Genomic DNA, 20,632 nt, shown 5'->3' with positions numbered 1-20,632 from the left:
TGCCAGCGTTAAGACTCTGGGGACATGATTGCAGTGAGGACTGTTGGAAATGTGCGCAGCAGACAGCGATATTGTGCAAAAGTAAGCTCATTCCTGGCTTCAGATACTACTGTACACATTAATAAAGAAATCAGCCGGGATTTTCCAGCACTGTCATGGCGGGACCTGCCGCAGGAGATTCGACGACCCAATCAAAAGTCCATTGACTTTCAGCGGGATCGGACAATCCCGGTGGTGGGTGGGGCTGGAAAATCCCACCCATCAGTTATAACAGCCCCAGCTCAGCACTTCTGCATGGTCAGGACCCACACTTTCACAATACTGGGGCTCTGGCTTTGGATTGGACCTGGAACTGGACCTAGGACCTTCCTTGAATGGGAATTCAGGTTCAGGAATAGGGAAGCACAAGCGCGAGAGTCAGGGAGTGGGAGATTCGACGAGAGCAAGGTCCGGCAAGAGGGTGAGTCAGGGAGCGGCAGAGGGTTGGCACAAAGACGGTGGGTTAGGGAGCGGGAGAGGCTGTTCCAATATGGCGCCAATTGGGTCACGCAGCTTTATGACAGATTGGCAGTAATGACTAAAACGAATCTTGCGACACTAAACGAGAATACAGGTCCCATTAACTGACTGACGTTAAAGCGAGACATAATGGAGACCTACTGTAGGTGAGCAGCTCTGGTTTAAAATGTCAAAGTTCAAAAGAGGAATGTTTTATCTTTCCCTAAGATGACTCGGTAATCAGTGCAAGCATCAATTGAAGACAAAGACCTATCATCGCCATAACATTTAAATTGCCTACAAACATAGACTGTGCGATTTCTTGCAGCAATTATTTTTTGCATTCTTTTCAAAGTGACCTACCACATATGGGCTTTGCGCAGGATACTTGCAATGAAGTGCATTGTCCTTCACAGGGGCTCGCATTGCCATGCTAGGTTTGCCAGAGGGGTTGCTGAAAGTATTCTCGTCATCAAGAGTCGATGGGGCATTCCGCAGTGCCATACCATCGTTATTACCTACACCAAGAAAATCCAGACAATAAAATAAAACCTACAGCCATGGTCTCTTTACAGCTTCCAATCTAAACAATGTTTTCAGTTTGAAATAATTTCAAATTTGTTAAAAATGTTCTATGGGGAAAATACCTGGATTTAGGTTAGACGGCTTATAATTTTGGATATTCGTTTTCATAGATAGTGTGTGTGCCAGGCTGAGTTTGCCACTGATAACATTAAAAGCATTAATTCCAACATTCGATAGGATGCTCTGCAGAGCCATTGGATTACTCTCAAAATCTTCATCACTATTGCCTACAATTGTACAGAAAAATAGTTATTTTAGATCTCCTCTGATGGAAACACTACACACAATGTTACATCACCTTAAAAATGTAGTATATGAGCACAACGCCACATGTTGTAATTCAAGAGGCTCAAAAGAATATCAAACTCACTGCCTACATAGAAACATAATATAAAACAGTTAGGAACACATTTTGTCCCTTTGTTGGGAGAATTCCAATGTGCTTAACTTCCATTGTAAAATTATTACAGAATATATGAATCTGCAGCATAAATGGCCATTTGTATAAATAACCTAATTTTATCCAGATGTTTGTGAGTGGCAGAACCCTTGTGCATCGACGGGCAGAGGGATCTAGGTGTACAGGTCCACAGGTCACTGAAAGTGGCAACGCAGGTGGATAAGGTAGTCAGGAAGGCATATGGCATGCTTGCATTCATTGGTAGGGGTATTGAGTATAAAAGCTGGGAAGTCATGCTGCAGCTGTATAGAACCTTGGTTAGGCCACACTTGGAATATTGCGTGCAATTCTGGTCACCACATTACCAGAAGGATATGGAGGCGCTGGAGAGGGTGCAGAGGAGGTTTACCAGGATGCTGCCTGGTCTGGAGGTTATTAGCTATGAGGAGAGGTTGGAGAAACTCGGATTGTTCTCACCAGAGCGACAGAGATTGAGGGGCGACTTGATAGAAGTTTACAAAATTATGAGTGGCATGGACAGAATAGATAATCAGAAGTTTTTTCCCAGGGTGGAAGAGTCAATTACTAGGGGACATAGATTTAAGGTGAGAGGAGAAAACTATAGAGGAGATGTGCAGGGCAAGTTTTTTTACGCAGAGGGTAGTGAGTATCTGGAATTCACTGCCAGAGGAGGTGGTGGAAGCAGGTACAATAGTGGTGTGTAAGAGGCAGCTTGACAAATACATGAATAGGATGGGAATAGAGGGATACGGACCCCGAAAGTGCAAAATGTTTTAGTTGATGGGCAATATGATTGGCGCAGGCTTGGAGGGCCGAAGGGCCAGTTCCTGTGCTGTACTTTTCTTTCTTTGTTCTTGTTCTTGAATTGGAAAATTTGTAGATTTTAAAATAGCTGGGGTTAAACATAGAAACCGATACCTTCTAAGTTATAAAATGACAGATTCAGCATGTGGAAAGCGACCTGTAAAATATGCTTGCTGCAAACAACTTTGCAAATGTTCATATGCTTGATGATGATGGGAGCTGCTCCTAATCTCGCATTATTTAAAGAAAATAAGAAATTGCATAATAAATGCAAAAGGGAAATGCACGTGGGAAACAACAGTATTCAGATGATGAACAGATTTTACATTTGGTGAACTATTCAGCATTTAAAAGAAGTTTAAAAGAACGTGAAAAATGTCCAATGACATACAGCACAGCTCTAGATCTGATGATGCATTCAAACTCCATCAGAAACATGAAATTTGTCATACATGCACAATATCACTTTTTGAGGGTCCACCAAAGAGGATTGTTTGATTGAAAATAGTTTTAGTCTTTACACATTGGTTAAATTATTTTCCACCTACAGAAGTAATGGGAGGACACAATGAACATTTCACCGATTCTCCATACTGTGATTAGGGATTAGTTGTTAGCCAAGACATGTTATGATACCCCACACATGGCAGTGAATTGGAAAATTTGGGTTCACAGAAGATTTTTTGCAGATGGAAACTGGCATCCATCTGTGAATGAAGAATAAGTCCAAGCTAACATGGTGTTCCATCTTTGTGAAAATCTGAGCCGAGGGACCACTTGACTTGTATTTCACTAATCTGTTTGCGCCACTTTTCAAGAATATCTACCATAGGAGCAGAAGTTGCATGCAGCCAAACAAAGCAGCAGGGCATTGCACATAGGCAGTGAACAAAATGCCGCAATTTTACCAGTAAGCCCGCCTTGAGCAAATCTGTCATAAATCTCAGTCATTCCACCTGGAGGCAGTGAATGAATGAAACACTTTTGCAGTCACTGATGTAATGCAAAAAACACAGTAGCCAAGTTGCATACAGCAACGTGATAATGACCAGCTAATCTGTTTCTGGTAATGTTGGTTGAGTGAGAAATATTGGCCAGGATAGAGGAGAACTCCCCTGCTGTTCTTTGAAATAGTGCCACAGGCTCTCTCATGTCCACATGAGAGAACAGACAGGGACCTGGTTTAACATCTCACCAAAAGATGGCACCTCTGCCAATGCAGTACTCCCACAGTCACCCTGTGCACTGGAGTATCAGCCTAGATTTTGTGCTCAAGTCTCTGGAGTGGAATTTGCACCTACAACCTTCTGACGCAAGAGGCGAGAACGTTACCCACAGTGCACCTGAGAAACCCTCACTGTGGGAAGGAGAGTGAAAAGTTCCTGGTGGTCTCATCCTAACAGAAGCAAGTCCAGGTGAATTCTCGACTTAACTTACCTCAAGTACTTTGAGTGTAAAAGCAGGAAACTTGGTGCATGCAGTGCCAATGACTCTCATTTTAATACAGTACAGTGTCTCAAATGCAGCTGTCCAAAAACCGGAGCTGTCCGAAAACCAGGCATTTTTATCATGTGCCATATATCAATTTTAATTGAAAAATATATTTAAAAAAAAACTTACCTGGACAATTTGGCTAGGCACTACATTGGCGCAGTGTGGGGCCTGATTAGTTATCAGCTTTGCTGCTTTGCGTACTGATCTATTCCCACGCTCCAAGCAACCCTTGATCCCTCCCTACCCGGCTTGGCCCAGATCACCCATGGCCTGAATCAAACCAACCCAAAATCTAGAAAGATCTGAATCCGGTATGGCCTCAGTCCCAAGGTTGCTGGTTTTGAGACACTGTTCCTGCATATGAAAACTAGGTCTATTGGGATTTGGCTGACACATCGTGGGAAGGGCCAAAAAGCTCACGGGAATTAGCATGTGGGAAAAAGATCAAGTGTGAGGCAGAAACATCATCTGCCCCATTGTCCTGCCTTGTCCCGATTATGCACTGAAATTATGTCAAAATGGCATGGAAATTCTCCACTAGATCTTTTACTATCTAAATTTCTTTACTCACTGTACAAGTGGTTTTATCGTGTTCTCTTTGGTTAGTTATCTGTGCAAAGCATGCCAATTACATCTTGAATTCAAAGATTTCAAGTGAACATCCCAAACCATGGTATTGCATTTGTTTTGGGACATTTTACTATTTATTAGAAATAAAGAAAAGTTTTTAGAGAACGAGTCACAAGTTTTCAAGTTTCAGACAATATTCAACTCATCTAGTTCCCAGGGCTACATTGCAGTCCATGAGACTGAAAGACTTGAAATGGGATAGACATTCTGCCAACTGAAGTCAATCTTTGATCTGGATTGAAATGAAGTGTTAACACCCCCTCCATTTTAATATATATTATTATTCTAAATACGTTTACAGCCTTCAATTTTACAATCTTGCTCCATCTTTCCATTTACCACAAGAATGGATCTTATGCTTAAACACACCAATAACCTTGAACCATTTTCCCCTTTTCTCCTGCAGAACAGAAAGAGAAAATGGCCACACCTTCAGTCAAGTAAGAAGGGAACAACACTGACAATTACCAGAAAGCAGTAGCTCTGCTTTTCCTCAAGGCAGCTGCACGGTAATGCCATTTTTATCTTTTACTAAAGATGTGTTTTGTGACTCAAGGGAGGTCACAGGCATAAGGATAGGGTAAAGCTTCCATAGTTCTTCTCTCCACACTACCAACATATGTGATTTTAGCAATGTTTTAACATAGAGAGACAAGCAATCTGCACACTTTAGTCAAACTGGGCTTTGGTTTTGTATATTTGGGTTGATTGAGTCAACTGGCTCACATTTACTCATCTAAAACAGAACATTGATTGCACATGCCCCCACACGCATTCTACCCTCTTCAAGATTGCATCGAAGGATTTATTCCAAGCACCTGTATTTGGTTTAATGTTCTCATTCTGTACGATCTCTATTTTTGCTTTTTCTGGTGGCGAAGGCAGTTTGATCTCAGGTGCTGAGCTCTGGATGTAGAAGCTCTTAGTTTTACTTGGAGTGGCATTTGCCTGCCAAGGAACAAAGCTGGAGACAGATAAAAATAGTGAACCTACATTATTACCATAAGCACTAAACCATAAGACAGAACAGAAGCTCAAGATCATTGAATACTATTGATGACTTGAGGATTCAACACTTAAAAATACTTTTCATACAATAACCAACTAGGGGAGATTAGAACAATATGAGTTTGTAGTATAAATTTAGAACGATTTCAGTGTTGAGTAAACACAATCTTAATAAATGTATAATGCTGGCGGCTTAAAACAGATTCAAGAAGATTTGATATATACATCACCTCTTTCCCAATTGCATAATTAGAAAACAATGGATTCCATTCTCCAACTATTAGCTAAGGAACAGGTTACCTGCTCAGGATCACTTGTAAAAAATAAAGGAGGTTAATTGAAAATCCTTCAAGTAATGTCTCAGTCAATAAATCAAGAAAAAAAGAGGTAAATCCTGCAGACTGGGAAACAGTTATCAACCTCCAAGACTTTTTATAACAGATGACAGTTCCTATTTGTATTTTCACAAAATTATATTGCTCTAATAGTTTGTGAATTGGCACTTTGTCTCTTGTTAACCACATTTCAGCTAGCCTGTTCAGTGAGTAGATGGTAATTAACCATAGTCCACAAGGGACCATAGGAATCTCTCTGTTAGAGAGAGGCAAGTGGTTATATAGCTTGACAGGCACCACTTCACATCAAGTGTGGGGCAAGGCAAGGAGGCTGCCCTCCATGAACTACCACAGCCAATCCAGGGATTGAACCTGTACCATTGGCGTCATCCTGCACCACCCTCTAGCCAACCAAGCTAACTGACCCCCATGATGAGTAGAAGTATTTGGAAGAAGAACAATATGTCACAGTGCAACATTCCAGCCATTTCATCACCAGCCAGCCTTGTACATCATTTTACACCTTAACCTCACTTAAAAAAGTGAGCATACACAATTAGTAAAAAAATCTTTTATGAAACTCTGATTCGTTATCCAACTTTATATAGGTTCCTTTATATTTGATTTACTTTACCAGCCCTTTTCCTTCTTTCACAATGGGGGCAGGAAGAGAGTGAAACTAATTTTATACTTACTAATTTTCTTTGTTCACCACCTCACTTTGGTCAAGTTTCAGGGTTGCAATGCTAGGAGCCAAGTCTCTGCACTCTTGGTGAGCTGGGTTCTGGGTTGGTTTTGATTCAACTGCAGCCTGATCTTTAGCTGCCATCACACACTTGGCATGAACTGGATAACTTTCCTCGGATTCAGCTGACTCTTTCCTGGTTACCACAGAAATCACTTGTATATTTTGATCTGTGCTCATCAACAGAGTTGACTTGGATCCTCTGGATGTTCCAAAGTTAAACGGAACTGGCTGCGTGCAGGCCTTTTTGGCAATTGCTTGTTTCTAAAATGATATAAAACAATAATATCCAAGATGTGATCAACTGCCTTTGGAATAAAAACATTCAAATTAAAACATGACAAACAAAGACACTGGCAATGCAAGTTTACTCAATTCAGTGCTGTTTAGCAAGAAATGAATGATTCAATTTGTCAATTTCAGACTCAGTCAGGCATATGTTAAGCAATCATAATTGGGGAGGAATTTCCCATCGTTAATGGACAGTGATATTTTCTGAAATAGTCTTGAAATCCAGTAAACAAATATGTGGCTTGGACTGGAGTAGAGCTAACTCAGGAAAACAGTTTTGAGTGCTGGAGGAGAGCATCTAGTTATAAAGGTTCTGAAATGTGTTGAATTAACTACATAGCGATAAACTTTTTAAGAGTAAAATCTAAAATGTCTCATTTTACAAGGTTTTGTTTAGGAATCATTTTTCTGAAAAGCGAGACACGGTGCCAAAGCTTTTCATCTTGCACTCATCAGGACAAATGCAAGAATGCCAAATTTCAAATGATCACAATAATAATATTCAGCAATATTCAAGTTCTGTACTACAAAACAACTGTTGGAATCATTTCTCATTTGTACTAAATTCAACCTAGTGAATCAGAACAATGAACACAAGCCAGCTCCATGTCAACTTAATTACTGTAAAATACATTGCAAATTTTTAAAATTACCTGAAAAGCATGGGGTGCAGCAATTCACAAAACAATTTAAAAAAGCCCTAAATGATATCCCTTGCCATCTTTGTTCAGTTAGCTAACCCAGCTAGGATAGTGTTGGTTGTGCTACATTGCATCTCCATATCTGGGGGCTGATGGAGAGACATGACAGGGCTCCCACTCCTGCTGGAAAGTGTGTGTGCCGGTATCAACACCAGGACAAGATTGGTTATGATTGTTTTTTCCTTCCCATGTTCAAACAACTTCCTACCCCTGCTTAGCTTCACACTTAAATGGCTACCTACTTGAGGGATCAGAAGGATATTGGCAGCCATGGAACCTCTAGCTATCATGAGCCTTGAGGATAAAATTGGTAAAAAGGAAGCTTTTCCTGACTGCATGGTACAAGTCATAGGTCTGACTAATACACTGGATTTTTACAATTCTCTTCTGATCACAACAGAAGAAGCAATTAGTCTGAGAGGGAGATTAATTTCTATAACTGGTTTTATTAATGACTGAAGTCCCTTTTGAGATCATTACAGTTTGCAACTATGCATGACCAAAATTCATTCACACAGCTTCCATTAGTGTCTCTTGGTTACCCAACTAGGAAAGCGCAAAACATTTGCCTAATAGGTGCTTTGAGATTAGTACTTTAACAATTTTATTTTGAATTGATGCCAAAACATAGCACTTAATCTCACAATATGGTATTCAATAAACTGATGGGTATTTTAGAAAATCTTGTAGTTGAAGAGAGCTACATGAAATTTTATAAGCCAGTACCTGTGGAAGTCTGCAGCACCTCAAGTTCAATTTCTGCTGATGTTTGGCTTGTGAAATCAAATTACATGGTTTGAAATGTAGTGATATTGCTTTCATTTATGGAAGCTGAGTAACTTAGTTGGTTAAAAAAAGACATATAAAGACTTGCACTTATATAGCACTTTTCACGACCACCGAACATCTCAAAGTGCCTTACAGCCAAAGTATTTTTTGAAATGTAATGTATGAAACACAGCAGGTAATTTGCACTCAGCAAACTCCCACCATTAGCAATGTGAAAATCTGTTTTAATGATGATGATTGAGGATAAAGGTTGGCCAGGACACTGGGGATAACTCTGCTGCTTTTTGAAATAGCGGCATGAGATCTTTTACATCCACCTGAGCTGGTAGATGGAGGTCTCAGTTTAACATCTCATTCGAAAGATGGCACCTCTGACAGTGCAATGCTCCCTCAATACTGCACTGGAGTGTCAGCCTTGATTTTTGTGCTCAAGCATTGGAATGTGAACCCACAACTTTGTGATTCACAGGCAAATGTGCTACCAACTGAGCCACAGCTGACACAGACTATCTATTCACTTCTGACCCAACCTGGCTTGGAGATGAAAATCCACCTAAAGTTGTATGGGAGTTTGAGGCAATGTACACCTAGCTCTCATTGGATATAGACGAGAGCATAAAAGTTCTATAACAATTTCACTAAGCAGTCACAACCGGAAGGATGATTGGTGTGTGATATTCACATAGGTGTATAAGAGGCACATCATTCTGGATTTGATCTTAGAGTGCTCAATCACAACACGGTGAAGTCAAAGTGGAATTTTAATTATCATTCTCAGGTCCAATAGCCCTCACTTTGAACACAAAATGAAAAATATATACAGAAATGGCATATTCAGAATACATTTCCCAAGACAACATATAGTGAAATAAACTACGATCATTGCCAGTTTGGTCACATGGATCAATTACAGTACAGCCAGTGCCACAGAAAAGCTTGCTGAAAGAGGGATGCAATTACCTGCCTTTTCATGCTTCTTTGGGGTAACTTTCCCAATTTTGCCTTTATGGTGGGGATCTACACCCACCAAGAGTACATTGGGTGATGCATGTGCCTGGATTCCCAAACAGTTGTTCAGGTGATAGGTGCTCTCAACAAGCGTAGTTCCACACCAGGAGCACCAAGTCATAAAATTATCTCTCATTTGTATGCAAAATGAACTGGTTGGAGCACCTGAAGTCTGGGATAACGCTAAAAAATTGTTCAAGTTTTGCTACTACAGAACAGTGTGACCAGAACCCCTCAGAGTGACTGATTGCCAAAAGTCAATGATCCCTCAGGTTCAGGAGATGATCATTCAATCTTTTCTCTTAGGCACAATTGGGGAACTAAAGTAAAAATTAATTCATCAAGAGGTTCATTTTCCTTTACATCATGTTTACAGCACAGAAACAGGGCCAGAATTTTCCAGCTCCATTGCCGTCAGGCGTCAGGGTGGGTGGGAACAATATGCTGGGAAGGCCAAAAATCGGTTTTACACCGTCATGAAACCAGTTTGCGATCATCCGCTCCACCCATCAATGGCGGGCCGCGTTTCCCACCGCTGCACATTGGGAACGTTATTTTAATACATTTGCATCTAATTATTATTGGAATCATTATTGCTTGTTGGAATCATCCCCCTACAGAGTGGGGCAGAGGTGGGTGGGGTTTCAGACAACCAATGAGCGCACTATATACACTGGCGATCTAAGTGGTGGCCAACACTCTTCTGTATGCATGAAAGTGCCTTCAGACTTAACCAAGAGAGATTCTTGAGACACATATGCTAACCCACATGTCTCTCTCTTTGATCCTAGAGGAAGAGAACATCAGGATCATGGAGCCTGGTGAGTTAGTGGTATGCCTCATGGCTTACAGGGAGCAGAGAAGAAGGAGAAGAGTACGACGGAGGCTTTTGGCTTGGCGAAGGGAGGACCACTTCCCTCAAGATGAAGGTGAGGGGCAGCCTGCTGCACACACAGCTGAAGATCCACAGAGAGCCATCGCTCGTAGACACCTCGCTAGACCCAGGGTCTACAGACGGCGTCTGTCATTCCTGCATATGACTGAGAACCGGTATTGCCGAAAACTGCACATGTCTAGGGAACTGGTTGGTCACATATGCCACCTGCTGCAGGATTTGGCACCACTGGGCATGCAGGGCATCCACTGCCAGTGGCCGTGAAAGTGACCACAGCACTCAATTTTTACATCAGTGGCTCCTTCCAGGGCTGAACAGGTGACCTGTGCAGGATCTCACAAGCCTCCACGCACAAGTGTATTGAGGAGGTCACAGATGTCATCTTCGCGAAGGCACAGAACTTTGTGCATTTCACCCGGGATCAATAAAGCCAGGAAGAGCAGTGGAATTTGCACAGATCTCTGGTCTTCCACAGGTGCAGGATGCACTCACGTGATGGTAACAAGCAGTCAACTATGTCAACCACTTGCTGAATGTTCAGCTGGTGTGCTACCACCACAAACTCATCCTACAGGTCTGCGCACAGTTCCCAGGGAGCGTCCATGACTCCTACATCTTTAGCAGGTCTCATGATCCCTGACATCTTCCAGGGTGCACAGAGGCTGCAGGGTTGGCTCCTCAAAGACAAGAGCTATCCGCAGAGGACGTGGCTGATGATGCCTATGCAGCAGCCTCAGACTGCAACACAGAAACAGTACAACGAGGCCCAAGCTGTGACCTGGCGCCTGGATTACTGACAGCCTGAGGTGATGGCAGGGTGGGAAAATCAGAGGCCGTCCTGCCAGCGGTCTGGTGTATTTCCCAGGAATGCATTATTAATGAGGCGGGATGCGCCGGGAATGGGATTATATGGCATGAAAAGCCTAAATTGCTGCCGGCGGGCAAAACGTCCTTTTTCCTGCCCATTATCGCACTTTGTGCAAATCTGGGATGATTCCGCCCAGGGTGTTTAGCCCAATAGGTTGTGCCACAGGTTGCCAGATCTAAACACTAAACTATTCTACTAACTGATTGACCTGAAACTTTAATTGTTTCTCTTTCCATAGATGCAGCCTGACCTGAGTTTTTCCAGCATTTTCTGCTTTCAATAGGTCATGTTCCACATGAGCCTCCTCCCACTCCTCTTCATCTAATTCTATCAGCATATCCTCTATTCCTTTCTCCCTCACATGGTTAGCTAGCTTCCCCTTAGATCCGTCTATGCTATTCACCTCAACTACTCCCTGTGGCAATGAGTTCCATGTTCTCATCACACCCTAGATAAATAATTTTCTCTTGAATTTTCCTATTAGATTTTTTGGTGACTATGTTATATTGATGACCACCCTACTTCTAGTCTCTCCCATGTGTAAACATCTTCTCTACTTCTACCTTATCAAATGCTTTCATTAGCTTAAAGGCCTCTATCAGCTCGCCCCTTAAGTCTTCTCTTTTCTAGAGAAAAGAGTCCCAACCTGTTTAATCTGTACAGAAACATCTCTCACTGTCCTGATATTGCAATGCAGAACTTTGCCGAATCTTATATTAAAGGTCAGCAAGCTCTCCAATGCATAGCAATGCCATGTGTGCTGGATAACAACCTTACCTTCTGGAATTTTTGATCCCAATTTTGATGCAACTTTTTGAAGTCTGGAACAGATTTTATTTTCAACTTTTTCACTGGTATTGGTAGTCTACTGCCACTCATATCAGCTTTCTCTGGCCTCACTAATCTTGGATGGTTTTCTTTGTTGGCCACAGTTGGCTTTATGGGTCGAGCCTTTTGAGTGAGACATTCATTTCTGCCAAGAAACCAAACAATTATTTAGTGTGCCATGTTTTGTGGTGTATTACGCAGCATACAATATCTAAGCAAAACGATGGTAAATTACTTTTCTATCAGGTAACAAGTAGTGTAGTGAAACTAATCACGTGTATGTGTACCCTCAGCATTCACAGATGTTTAATCAAGATAGTAGTTGATGATTGGAGAGGTGTTGCACAGGTTTTTGCCTGGAAGGCCAACAAGGCATCTGGGTGTCTTAGGCATCAATTCCACTGGTCTCTTTCCTGCCACTTGATTGGTCAAGACTACAGAATGAACACACAGTTGCCAGATCTAAACACTAAGCTATTCTACTAACTGATTAACCTGAAACTTTAATTGTTTCTCTTTTCATAGATGCAGCCTGACCTGAGTTTTTCCAGCATTTTCTGCTTTCATTTCTCATCTTACAGATTTGCATTTTCTTCATCACCCACCCTCCCTCAGGAAACTCCTCCAAGAAACAGTGGCTTGATGCCAAACTTCTGTCGATGCTGCTCTTAAATATACTTTAAAAGGCACACAAGGCAGCACTCTGACAGAAGCTCCCTCTACCATTCCTATCAGTACCTCCCGGAGCATTTAACTTTGAAAGCTAAGCCCAAGCACACAATTCGTGTAACAATGTGCACAAATCACAATGCCTTTGTGTCAGAACTTAAATGATAATGAAGCAAGATTAGATTTTACAGAGGGAAGGCACAATATGCTTACTGTTTAAATGGCCATCTTGGTGTCAATACTTCCCTGCTGGGTCTCCCCAGTTTCAGTTATTTTCCACATGTTACCATGAGTGATACACAGTAGATAAGGTATAAAAGCGAATAGGGTTGACCTGAACGGTGGGATGTTGTCCTCGCCATCTCTGGCCAGGAGCTATCTGAATATAAAGATGGGTCATTCGCTTCCCTATCGGCCCTGCTGGATATACTCACCTGGGGACTATCGAATTCGACGCCCCCCTCACGGTAGCGGCGGCCATTCTCGGTGAATTTTTTTTTGCAAGTAAGGCCTCTGCTTTTCGCTCTCTGCACAACTTCTCCTCCAACTTTATTTATTTCTGATCGTAGCCCTTTGTTCTGCCTTTGCCAGCCGATCCCGCTCTCGCTTTACTCCAATCCAGGCAACTCGCTCCCTCCGTGGCAATATTGAATTTTCCTGTCCAGTTCGTAAAAAAATAGTAAGTGTTCGATTGGTCCGTTCCTCCGCCGAACCGTCCAATCAGTCACCGCGGAGCAAAAACATCACCGGGGCAACCTGCAAGATCTCGTCCGTTCTTGCGAGACTTCGTGCGAGCTCCAGCTTGCGACAGAGCGCAAGAGCGAAGTCTGCGCGAGTTCTGTTTAAGGCTTTCCTTGACAGGTGGGCACCAGAGTTTTCCGTACGTAGTGCACACAGGGAATGATAATATTATTTAATTCGATACAATTTCTTTGTGTTTTAATTATAATGTGGATTATTGTTTGTGTCCCTTTAATTTTGATTGCTCATTAAAGTAATCCTAGTTGGTACCAGAGAAGAGTAGGAGGAGTCTGTTGCAGTAGGTAGGTGGTCATCTGCCCCAGTCTTTTATCCAGATGCTTTACAGTATTTTCGTTTCATTTAGAGTACAGTAGATTTACACAAGGCCAATGAGGGGAGGTAGTTCTGCCCAGCAGAGCATCCAACAGCATTTGAATGATTTAATCTGCTGCTATATTGGCAATCCAGATGACCTACGTCCACGAACCAGTACCCCATGTTTGCATTACTAAATTTGTGTCGCCTATCATAAAAAGATGGGTCTACAGTTCTGGCGTTGGGATAAGATTGTGGAATTGCAGTGTACATACAGGGTGCCAGATCACAGAATTGGACCAAAATGGTTTAAGATTGTCACCACCTCTGCTCTTCCTGCAAGTTTATTCTATGTGTTGATCACCCTCTGTTTGACTCAAGAACTTTGCATGTTTTCCCAATTATAAGTTGCCAACCCTCCAGGATTGTCCTGGAATCTCCAGGAATTAAAGATTGATTTCCCAGACATTGCTGTGAGCAACCTAGGACAAAAATCAGAGAGACATTGAAAAAAAACTTTTTTTCTTTTCATTTTCTTTGAACATTCTCAGTTGTTATAGAAATATTGAAAATGGTTAAAATGCATTTTGACTGATGGTCATGAATCATACAATCTGGTAAGGAAGTGTCTGTTCACTTTCCAGGTGACAAAGGAGGGCTTCGTGCGTTGGCCAACCAATGACAAGAGTGTGGAGCTGGGTCAGTTGGAAATGGGTGGTCCATGTGATTAAATTTTGAATACTACCTCCAACCAAACTTGGCAAACCTATTTCCCATAAGAGAGAAAGGAATAGAAGGATATGGTAATGGGATTAGATGAAGTGAGAAGAGAGGAAGCTTATCTGGAGCATAAACACTGGCATTTGGGCCAAATGGCCTGTTTCTGTGTTGTAAACTCTATGAAAAAAATTATAGTACCAGTAGTGATTGATCTTACCATTGCTATTGTTGTGCCATAAACTCTGTCTTTGTGACTTCTTTAGATATATGCAATGTAATTTCTCTTAGTTCAAGCCTTTAGGTTTTTTGCACCTGGACACTTTGTCCCTTAAACCTGCTGATTTTTCTATTGAATTAAAAGGTTGTGAGGATTGTACCCAGCAGATTTTACCATTAGGGGGCAGTAGAAACCTGTGTAACCATTTCACGGTTCCTCTGAACCCTTCGAGTGCTGAAAAGGTGTCACAGTTTTCAATGGGCACATCTCTTTTCATTCCGTCAGGCTGGTTTTCTGTAACATTGCCTAACTTAGCCATCTCACTATCTGTACATTCTTCTAGCTTTTTGCCATCATTTCATCCTGATGCTTCTCCATACCGCTTATACATAAACTGGACAAGAAAGCCCAGGGTCAAAGAATCCTTTCTTTCAAACACTCGTTTCAAGTGAAGCAGCATTTCACTTGCACTTCCCTCAATTTAATCCACTGCATTCGTTGCTCCCAATGTGGTCTCCTCTACACTGGAGAGACCAAACGCAAACTGGGTGACCACTTTGCAGAACACCTTCGGTCTGTGCGTAAGCATGACCCAGACCTCCCTGTCGTTTGCCATTTCAACACCACCCTGCTCTCATGCCCACATGTCCATCCTTGGCTTGTTACATTGTTCCAGTGAAGCTCAACGCAAACTGGAGGAACAGCATCTCATCTTCCGACTAGGCACTTTACAGCCTTCTGGACTTAACATTGAGTTCAACAACTTCAGACGGTGATCTCTGTCCTCTGTCCCCACCCCTTTTTTATCCCCTTTTTTTCTAATAATTATTATACATTTTTTTAATATATATTTTTTCTTTTCCCACCTATTTCCATTATTGTTTTTACAATTTATTTCCATATTGTTTTACCCCCACTTTTTAGCCTACTTTGATCCCCTCCCCCCACCCCACCCCCACAAGGGCTATCTGTCACTTGCTCATCCTGCTTTATATCCTTAATGTCACCATTAGCTCATCCTTTAGCTAATATCACCACCGTCAACACCCCTTTGACCTTTTTTTTATGACACCTTTGGCAATCTCTCCTTTGCCTCCATCTATCACTGGCCCTCTATCCGGCTTCACCTGTCCAACTCCCCTTAAATGGCTTATATTTCATCACATTTCTATTTCTCTTTAGTTCTGATGAAGAGTCGTACAGACTTGAAACACTAACTCTGCATTCCTCTCCACTGATGCTGTCAGACCTGCTGAGATTTTCCAGCTATTTTTGTTTTTGTCAAAGAGTCCTTGTTGTTTGCTTCACCCTTAATTACTTACCTCCCTCAGGAAATGAAGTAAGTTGGATAGTGTTCATGGGAAAAAGAAACAAATTGGACATGGTCTATGGAACAAATAGGCTTGATGAGTAAAAGGAGGTGCATTTCTTCAGGACTTTGACATTTCCGCCATCCTGACTTCAGCTGATGCTTTGCATGCGTGTGTAAAAAAAGGTTTCCACCGAACTTCCACTGTGGTTACGGCAGCATAGTTGGAGAAGCCTCAGTGAAATTCATTCCCACCATCTTTTCAAATACTGAAATATTCACATAGAAAGACTTGCATTTATATAGCATCTTTAGCATCTTTTAGGGTGCCCAAAGCCAATGAAGTACTTTTTGATGTGTGGTCGCTGTTGTAATGTAGGAGACGCAGCACATAGCAAGCTCCCATAAACAGCAACGTGATAACGACCATATCATCTTTTTAGGGTGTTGGTTGAGGTATAAATATTGGCTAGGATAGCTCCCCTGCTTTACTTCAAAATAGTGCCAAGGATTTTTTTTTTATTTGCATTTGCCAGGGAGGGCAGACGGGGCCTCAGTTTAATGTCTCATGTAAAAGATAGTTTAATGTCTCATGTAAAAGACCTCTGACAGTGTAGCACTTCTCAGCACTGCATTAGGAATGTTAACCTATATACTATGTGTGGTCAAACTCTCTGGAGTGGAACTTGAACCCACAATTTTCTGACTCTCAGGGTAGAGTGCTACAACTGAAATTTTCTTTTGAGTGCCATTCAAGTATTTGCAGTGGAGACTGGCTTTCAGGAGCATGTGCTTTGTGTATTCCTGACACTGCCATCTGTGCTTGTTTCCTAAATTCTAATCTTGTGATTGTCAGGTACATAAGAAAAAAACAGGAGAACTCACTGCCATTGAGTGCATAAAGGACAATTTGCTGTAAATTGCCCTTTGCTATTTAAAAAGCAACTTAAGTATTTTAATAGATAGTCACCATCCTGACTTGGAACTATATCGCCGTCCTTCACTGTCGTTGAGTCAAAATCCTGGAATTCCCTCCCTAACAACACTGTGGGTGTACCTACACCATGTGGACTGCAGTAATGCGACATAGGCGATATCGAATCAGCTGCCTGTTCTACACCCTGTCTTGAATCCCTTTGCAAAGAGAATTGGGCAATGTGCCAATTCACTGTCACTTGTCTTGTGCTACTGTCCAACATGGTTTTATGCCTTTCTGAGTGCTCACCACATTCCACCCTGAAAGTGGTATTGCAGGGTTGATCCTACATTATCAGATTTCTTTACTGAACAGTTGCATGTTAGAATCATTGTAGCTTAGCAACACAAGGCGAGGAATTTGTCTCATTATGCCTGTTACAGCACTGTGTTAGAACAGTCCAAATGTGATTTCCAGTGCCCCATTCTTTCTTCCAATTCATATTTCTTATTTATGTACTGAGAAAATATCACTGCAACATCTTCTGTGTATTGGAGAGGGAATAATAGGGACATAGAGTACAGAAACAAGGAAGTTATAGTAAACCTTTGGAAAATATTAATTCAGCCTCAACTGGAGTAGTGTCCAATTCTGGGCACCACGCTTTAGGAAGGATGTGAAGGCTTTAGAGGGGATGAAGAAAAAATTCATGAAAATGGTTTCAGAGCTGAGGGACTTCAGTTATGTAGATAGATTGAAGAAACTGGGGCTGTTTTCCTTTGACAAAAGAAAGTTGAGAGGAGAGTTGATAGAGTTGTTTAAAATTATGAGGGATCTGGTGTTATGATCCGGTACTAGTAACTTTTTGTTTAAAGTAGACAAAGTTTGAAATCTCAGTTACCCGTGAAGAGAATAAAGCCACAAGATTACGTGGTTGAAAACAAACAAAATAAACTTTACTATACAAAATCAGAAAAATAAAGCATTCTACAATATCTCTCTTATACCCTAACATTCAGAATTAACATGAGGTAAATATGAATTAATAGGCAAACTGTCTCCGTGATGACCTGGTCTTCAAGGTTTGCTGAACACTTTTAAATTAATTTAGCACTATCAAAACAAAACAGCTGTTTGGACTGCGTTTCTTTGCAAGCAGTGTAGACATTACGTCTCCAGCTAAGTCAGGCCACTTGCTGTTTTATGGCTCTTACCTTTCTAGCTGTTAACTCCTTTAGTCAACATGCCCTCAACCTTTAAGTGTAATAGACTCCAAGCTACTTTAGTTGCATTTATCCCATTTTCTACAGTTAAACTTTAAACTTCCCAAAACTAAACATTACCTCCAAAATATTAACATGAACCATGAACTAGATATTCGTCACACTGTACAGAGTAGATAGGGAGAAACTATTCCCATTGGTGTAAGGATCGAGAACTAGAGGATACCAATTTAAGGTGATTGGGAAAAGAAGGAACAGTGACATGAGGAAAAACCTTTTTATACAGTGAGTGGTTAGGATCTTGAATGCACTGCTTGAGTATGGTGGAGGCAGACTCAATCGTGGTTTTAAAAATAGAATTGGATCATTATCTGAAGAGAAAAAAATTCGCAGGGCTGTGGAGAAAAGGCAGGGGAGTGGGACTGGGTGAATTGCTCTTGCAGAGATTTGTCATGGACATAGTGGGCCTAACATCCTCCTCCTGTGCTGCAACCTTTCTATGATTCATGCATAAGCTTCAATAGAACATGTGTTTTGAAAGTGGGTGCCAATGTATCCCTTAGTTCCACAAGAGGGAATCCACAAGGTCACCAGATTTCTGCTGGTTTGCACGTACTATATGCTGCGAGCAGTGTCTTGAGAATTCCATATTTCTACTTTTCTGTATTCGCTGAATTATTTGTGTCACTTATGAGGCTGCTTGCTAGTTAAAAAAAAACTTGCAGCAATGGTACGGTCATTTCCCTTTGTGCAGCTGATACTGCCTTTCAGAAGTTAGGATGGGACCCTGGGAGTTTTGACATGAAAATAGCTGCCAAAGAAGACAAATTTTTGCAACTTTCAAATTAGTCATATGCAGCCCAGTGGAATTTTGACTGGTGAGGTGTGGAAGACAGACTCCTGGTCTCCTTCTCCCCTCTGCTTTTAGCTCATGAGCACCTCCTTGTGGATCATTTAACAGCAGCGCAAACATTTTCTGGAGAGTGAAAAGCTGTTTAGGACATCTCACCTTGACCAAGGATAATAATAAAACAAAGATCTGGAGAGGTAAATGAAGGGAGGGTGGTGTAGGCAGACAGACAAAATAATAAAGGGGCAAATGTACATTTGACAAAAAAGGGGGTGATTAGTTTGTAAAATACTTCTAGTGCAACTTTGAAGAAAAAAATCCATTGAATTTGTTTCTATTCAATCTGCGCAAATAGAGATGAAAGGAAGTATTAAATCCAGGTGTAAGAGAAAGCAGAAGTCTGCACATATTTTGTTACAGAGATGATTTATGCAGTGGATTTGAAAAATATTGACAGTTTGGTAAGAGACTCCTACTTGCAGGGAGGATTGACCTGTGTGTGACAAGCCTGCACATTGATTTTTTTTTCTGAATAATTCCATAAAGTTATTCCTCAGACACTCGCCCAGCAAGGATGTGGATGAAGAAATGTGAGTCGTCAGTCAAACCTGTGCACTTTTTAATAAGATCCCAGGATGGCCTGACACGCAGCCCATGTAAAGTAGAATCTATCAATTTATTTCAACAGCAGGTACAGGCAGCACAGCTGAAATACAAATGAGGTGCTGCTTAAAAAAGGGGCCTGAATCAGGGATAAACACAGTCTTTTGACAGTTTCTTGCCTATTCCTTAGACACTGGGGGAAAAGCATTCTTTTCAGATCTCACTCCTAGCTGCTGTTGCACAGTAAGACATTCATATGTGTTCCTCAAAATGCACCAATATTTATGACAGGGAACAGTTAGTGTCTAATACGTGTTAGGGACCTGTTGGGGACCCAAGGAATACAATACGGTGTTGGATATTTATGATTTCTTCCCATTAGATATTTCTGTTGCATGTAAATAGAAATTGTGAATTTGAAGCAAAAATAATAATAAACCTCAGGATGGGAACTGGCACTTAGTAATATTCCAGGTCTGTTAACATGGAGATTGGACTATTTTAATTGCCTAATTTAGATCTAGACTGATTGTTTATGTAGATAAAGAGAGAAAACACTGGCTTTCAATTTCATAAAGTTCAGCAGATTTTCTAAAAGGAATGGATGTGATTCTGTAATAATCAATTTATTGCTCACACACCTCATAATATAAATGCATGATTCCTTTGTATTTGGGAATGATAAAGAAAGAAGCTAAGTGACAAATCATTTGAGCCCCATCTTTTGGTCAATAATTTAAATTGCAGTGCATTCCTTCTAACATCAATTGTAACTTGCCAGAAAAAAAATCAATCTGAAAGAAGGAGTCTCCTCATTAGTCTTCTCCCCTCCCCTTTTATAAATCACAGCATTAAAGAGCTTAATTTCATGACATAGGAGGGGCAGATCATTTGGTTCATTGAGATTGCTCCTCCATTTTGTTAGCCATGATATCTTTGTTGAGAGTTTTTTGTGCTGAAAATTTTTCCTTTACATACAATTAATACTGGTTATTCCATCAAAAGGGAAAATAGCATGGAGCAGTTACTGACCTCAACAGAGTGAAACAACAGAGTTTAAATGGTGAAAAGTGTTGAAACACCTGGCCCTGATTATTGTATCTGCTAATGTTGATTTAATTCCTATGAACCATGAGGACAAGTCAGATCTTCCGACAAAAGCTCTGACC

At 41.2% G+C, this 20,632-nt stretch overlaps 1 protein-coding gene across 2 annotated transcripts in view; it reads right to left on the bottom strand.

Annotated features, from left to right (window-relative positions):
• Positions 1-13,226, bottom strand: part of LOC121273174 — a 29,011-nt gene extending 15,785 nt beyond the window's left edge. For both annotated transcript variants that reach the window (XM_041180156.1, XM_041180157.1), the window contains exons 1-6: positions 13,004-13,226; positions 11,850-12,045; positions 6,471-6,784; positions 5,251-5,396; positions 1,146-1,310; positions 862-1,016 (exon numbers count right to left, since the gene is read on the bottom strand). In XM_041180156.1, coding sequence (XP_041036090.1) covers positions 862-1,016; positions 1,146-1,310; positions 5,251-5,396; positions 6,471-6,784; positions 11,850-12,045; positions 13,004-13,050 — 1,023 coding nt within the window. In that variant the 5' untranslated portion in view covers positions 13,051-13,226. The remainder of the gene's footprint in view (positions 1-861; positions 1,017-1,145; positions 1,311-5,250; positions 5,397-6,470; positions 6,785-11,849; positions 12,046-13,003) is intronic.
• Between the last annotated feature and the right edge of the window lie 7,406 nt (positions 13,227-20,632).

The sequence above is a fragment of the Carcharodon carcharias genome, chromosome X (assembly GCF_017639515.1).
Source record: "Carcharodon carcharias isolate sCarCar2 chromosome X, sCarCar2.pri, whole genome shotgun sequence".
NCBI lineage: Eukaryota > Metazoa > Chordata > Chondrichthyes > Lamniformes > Lamnidae > Carcharodon > Carcharodon carcharias.
Note: the sequence above shows the minus strand (reverse complement) of the source record. Positions and strands in the feature narration are given on the sequence as shown.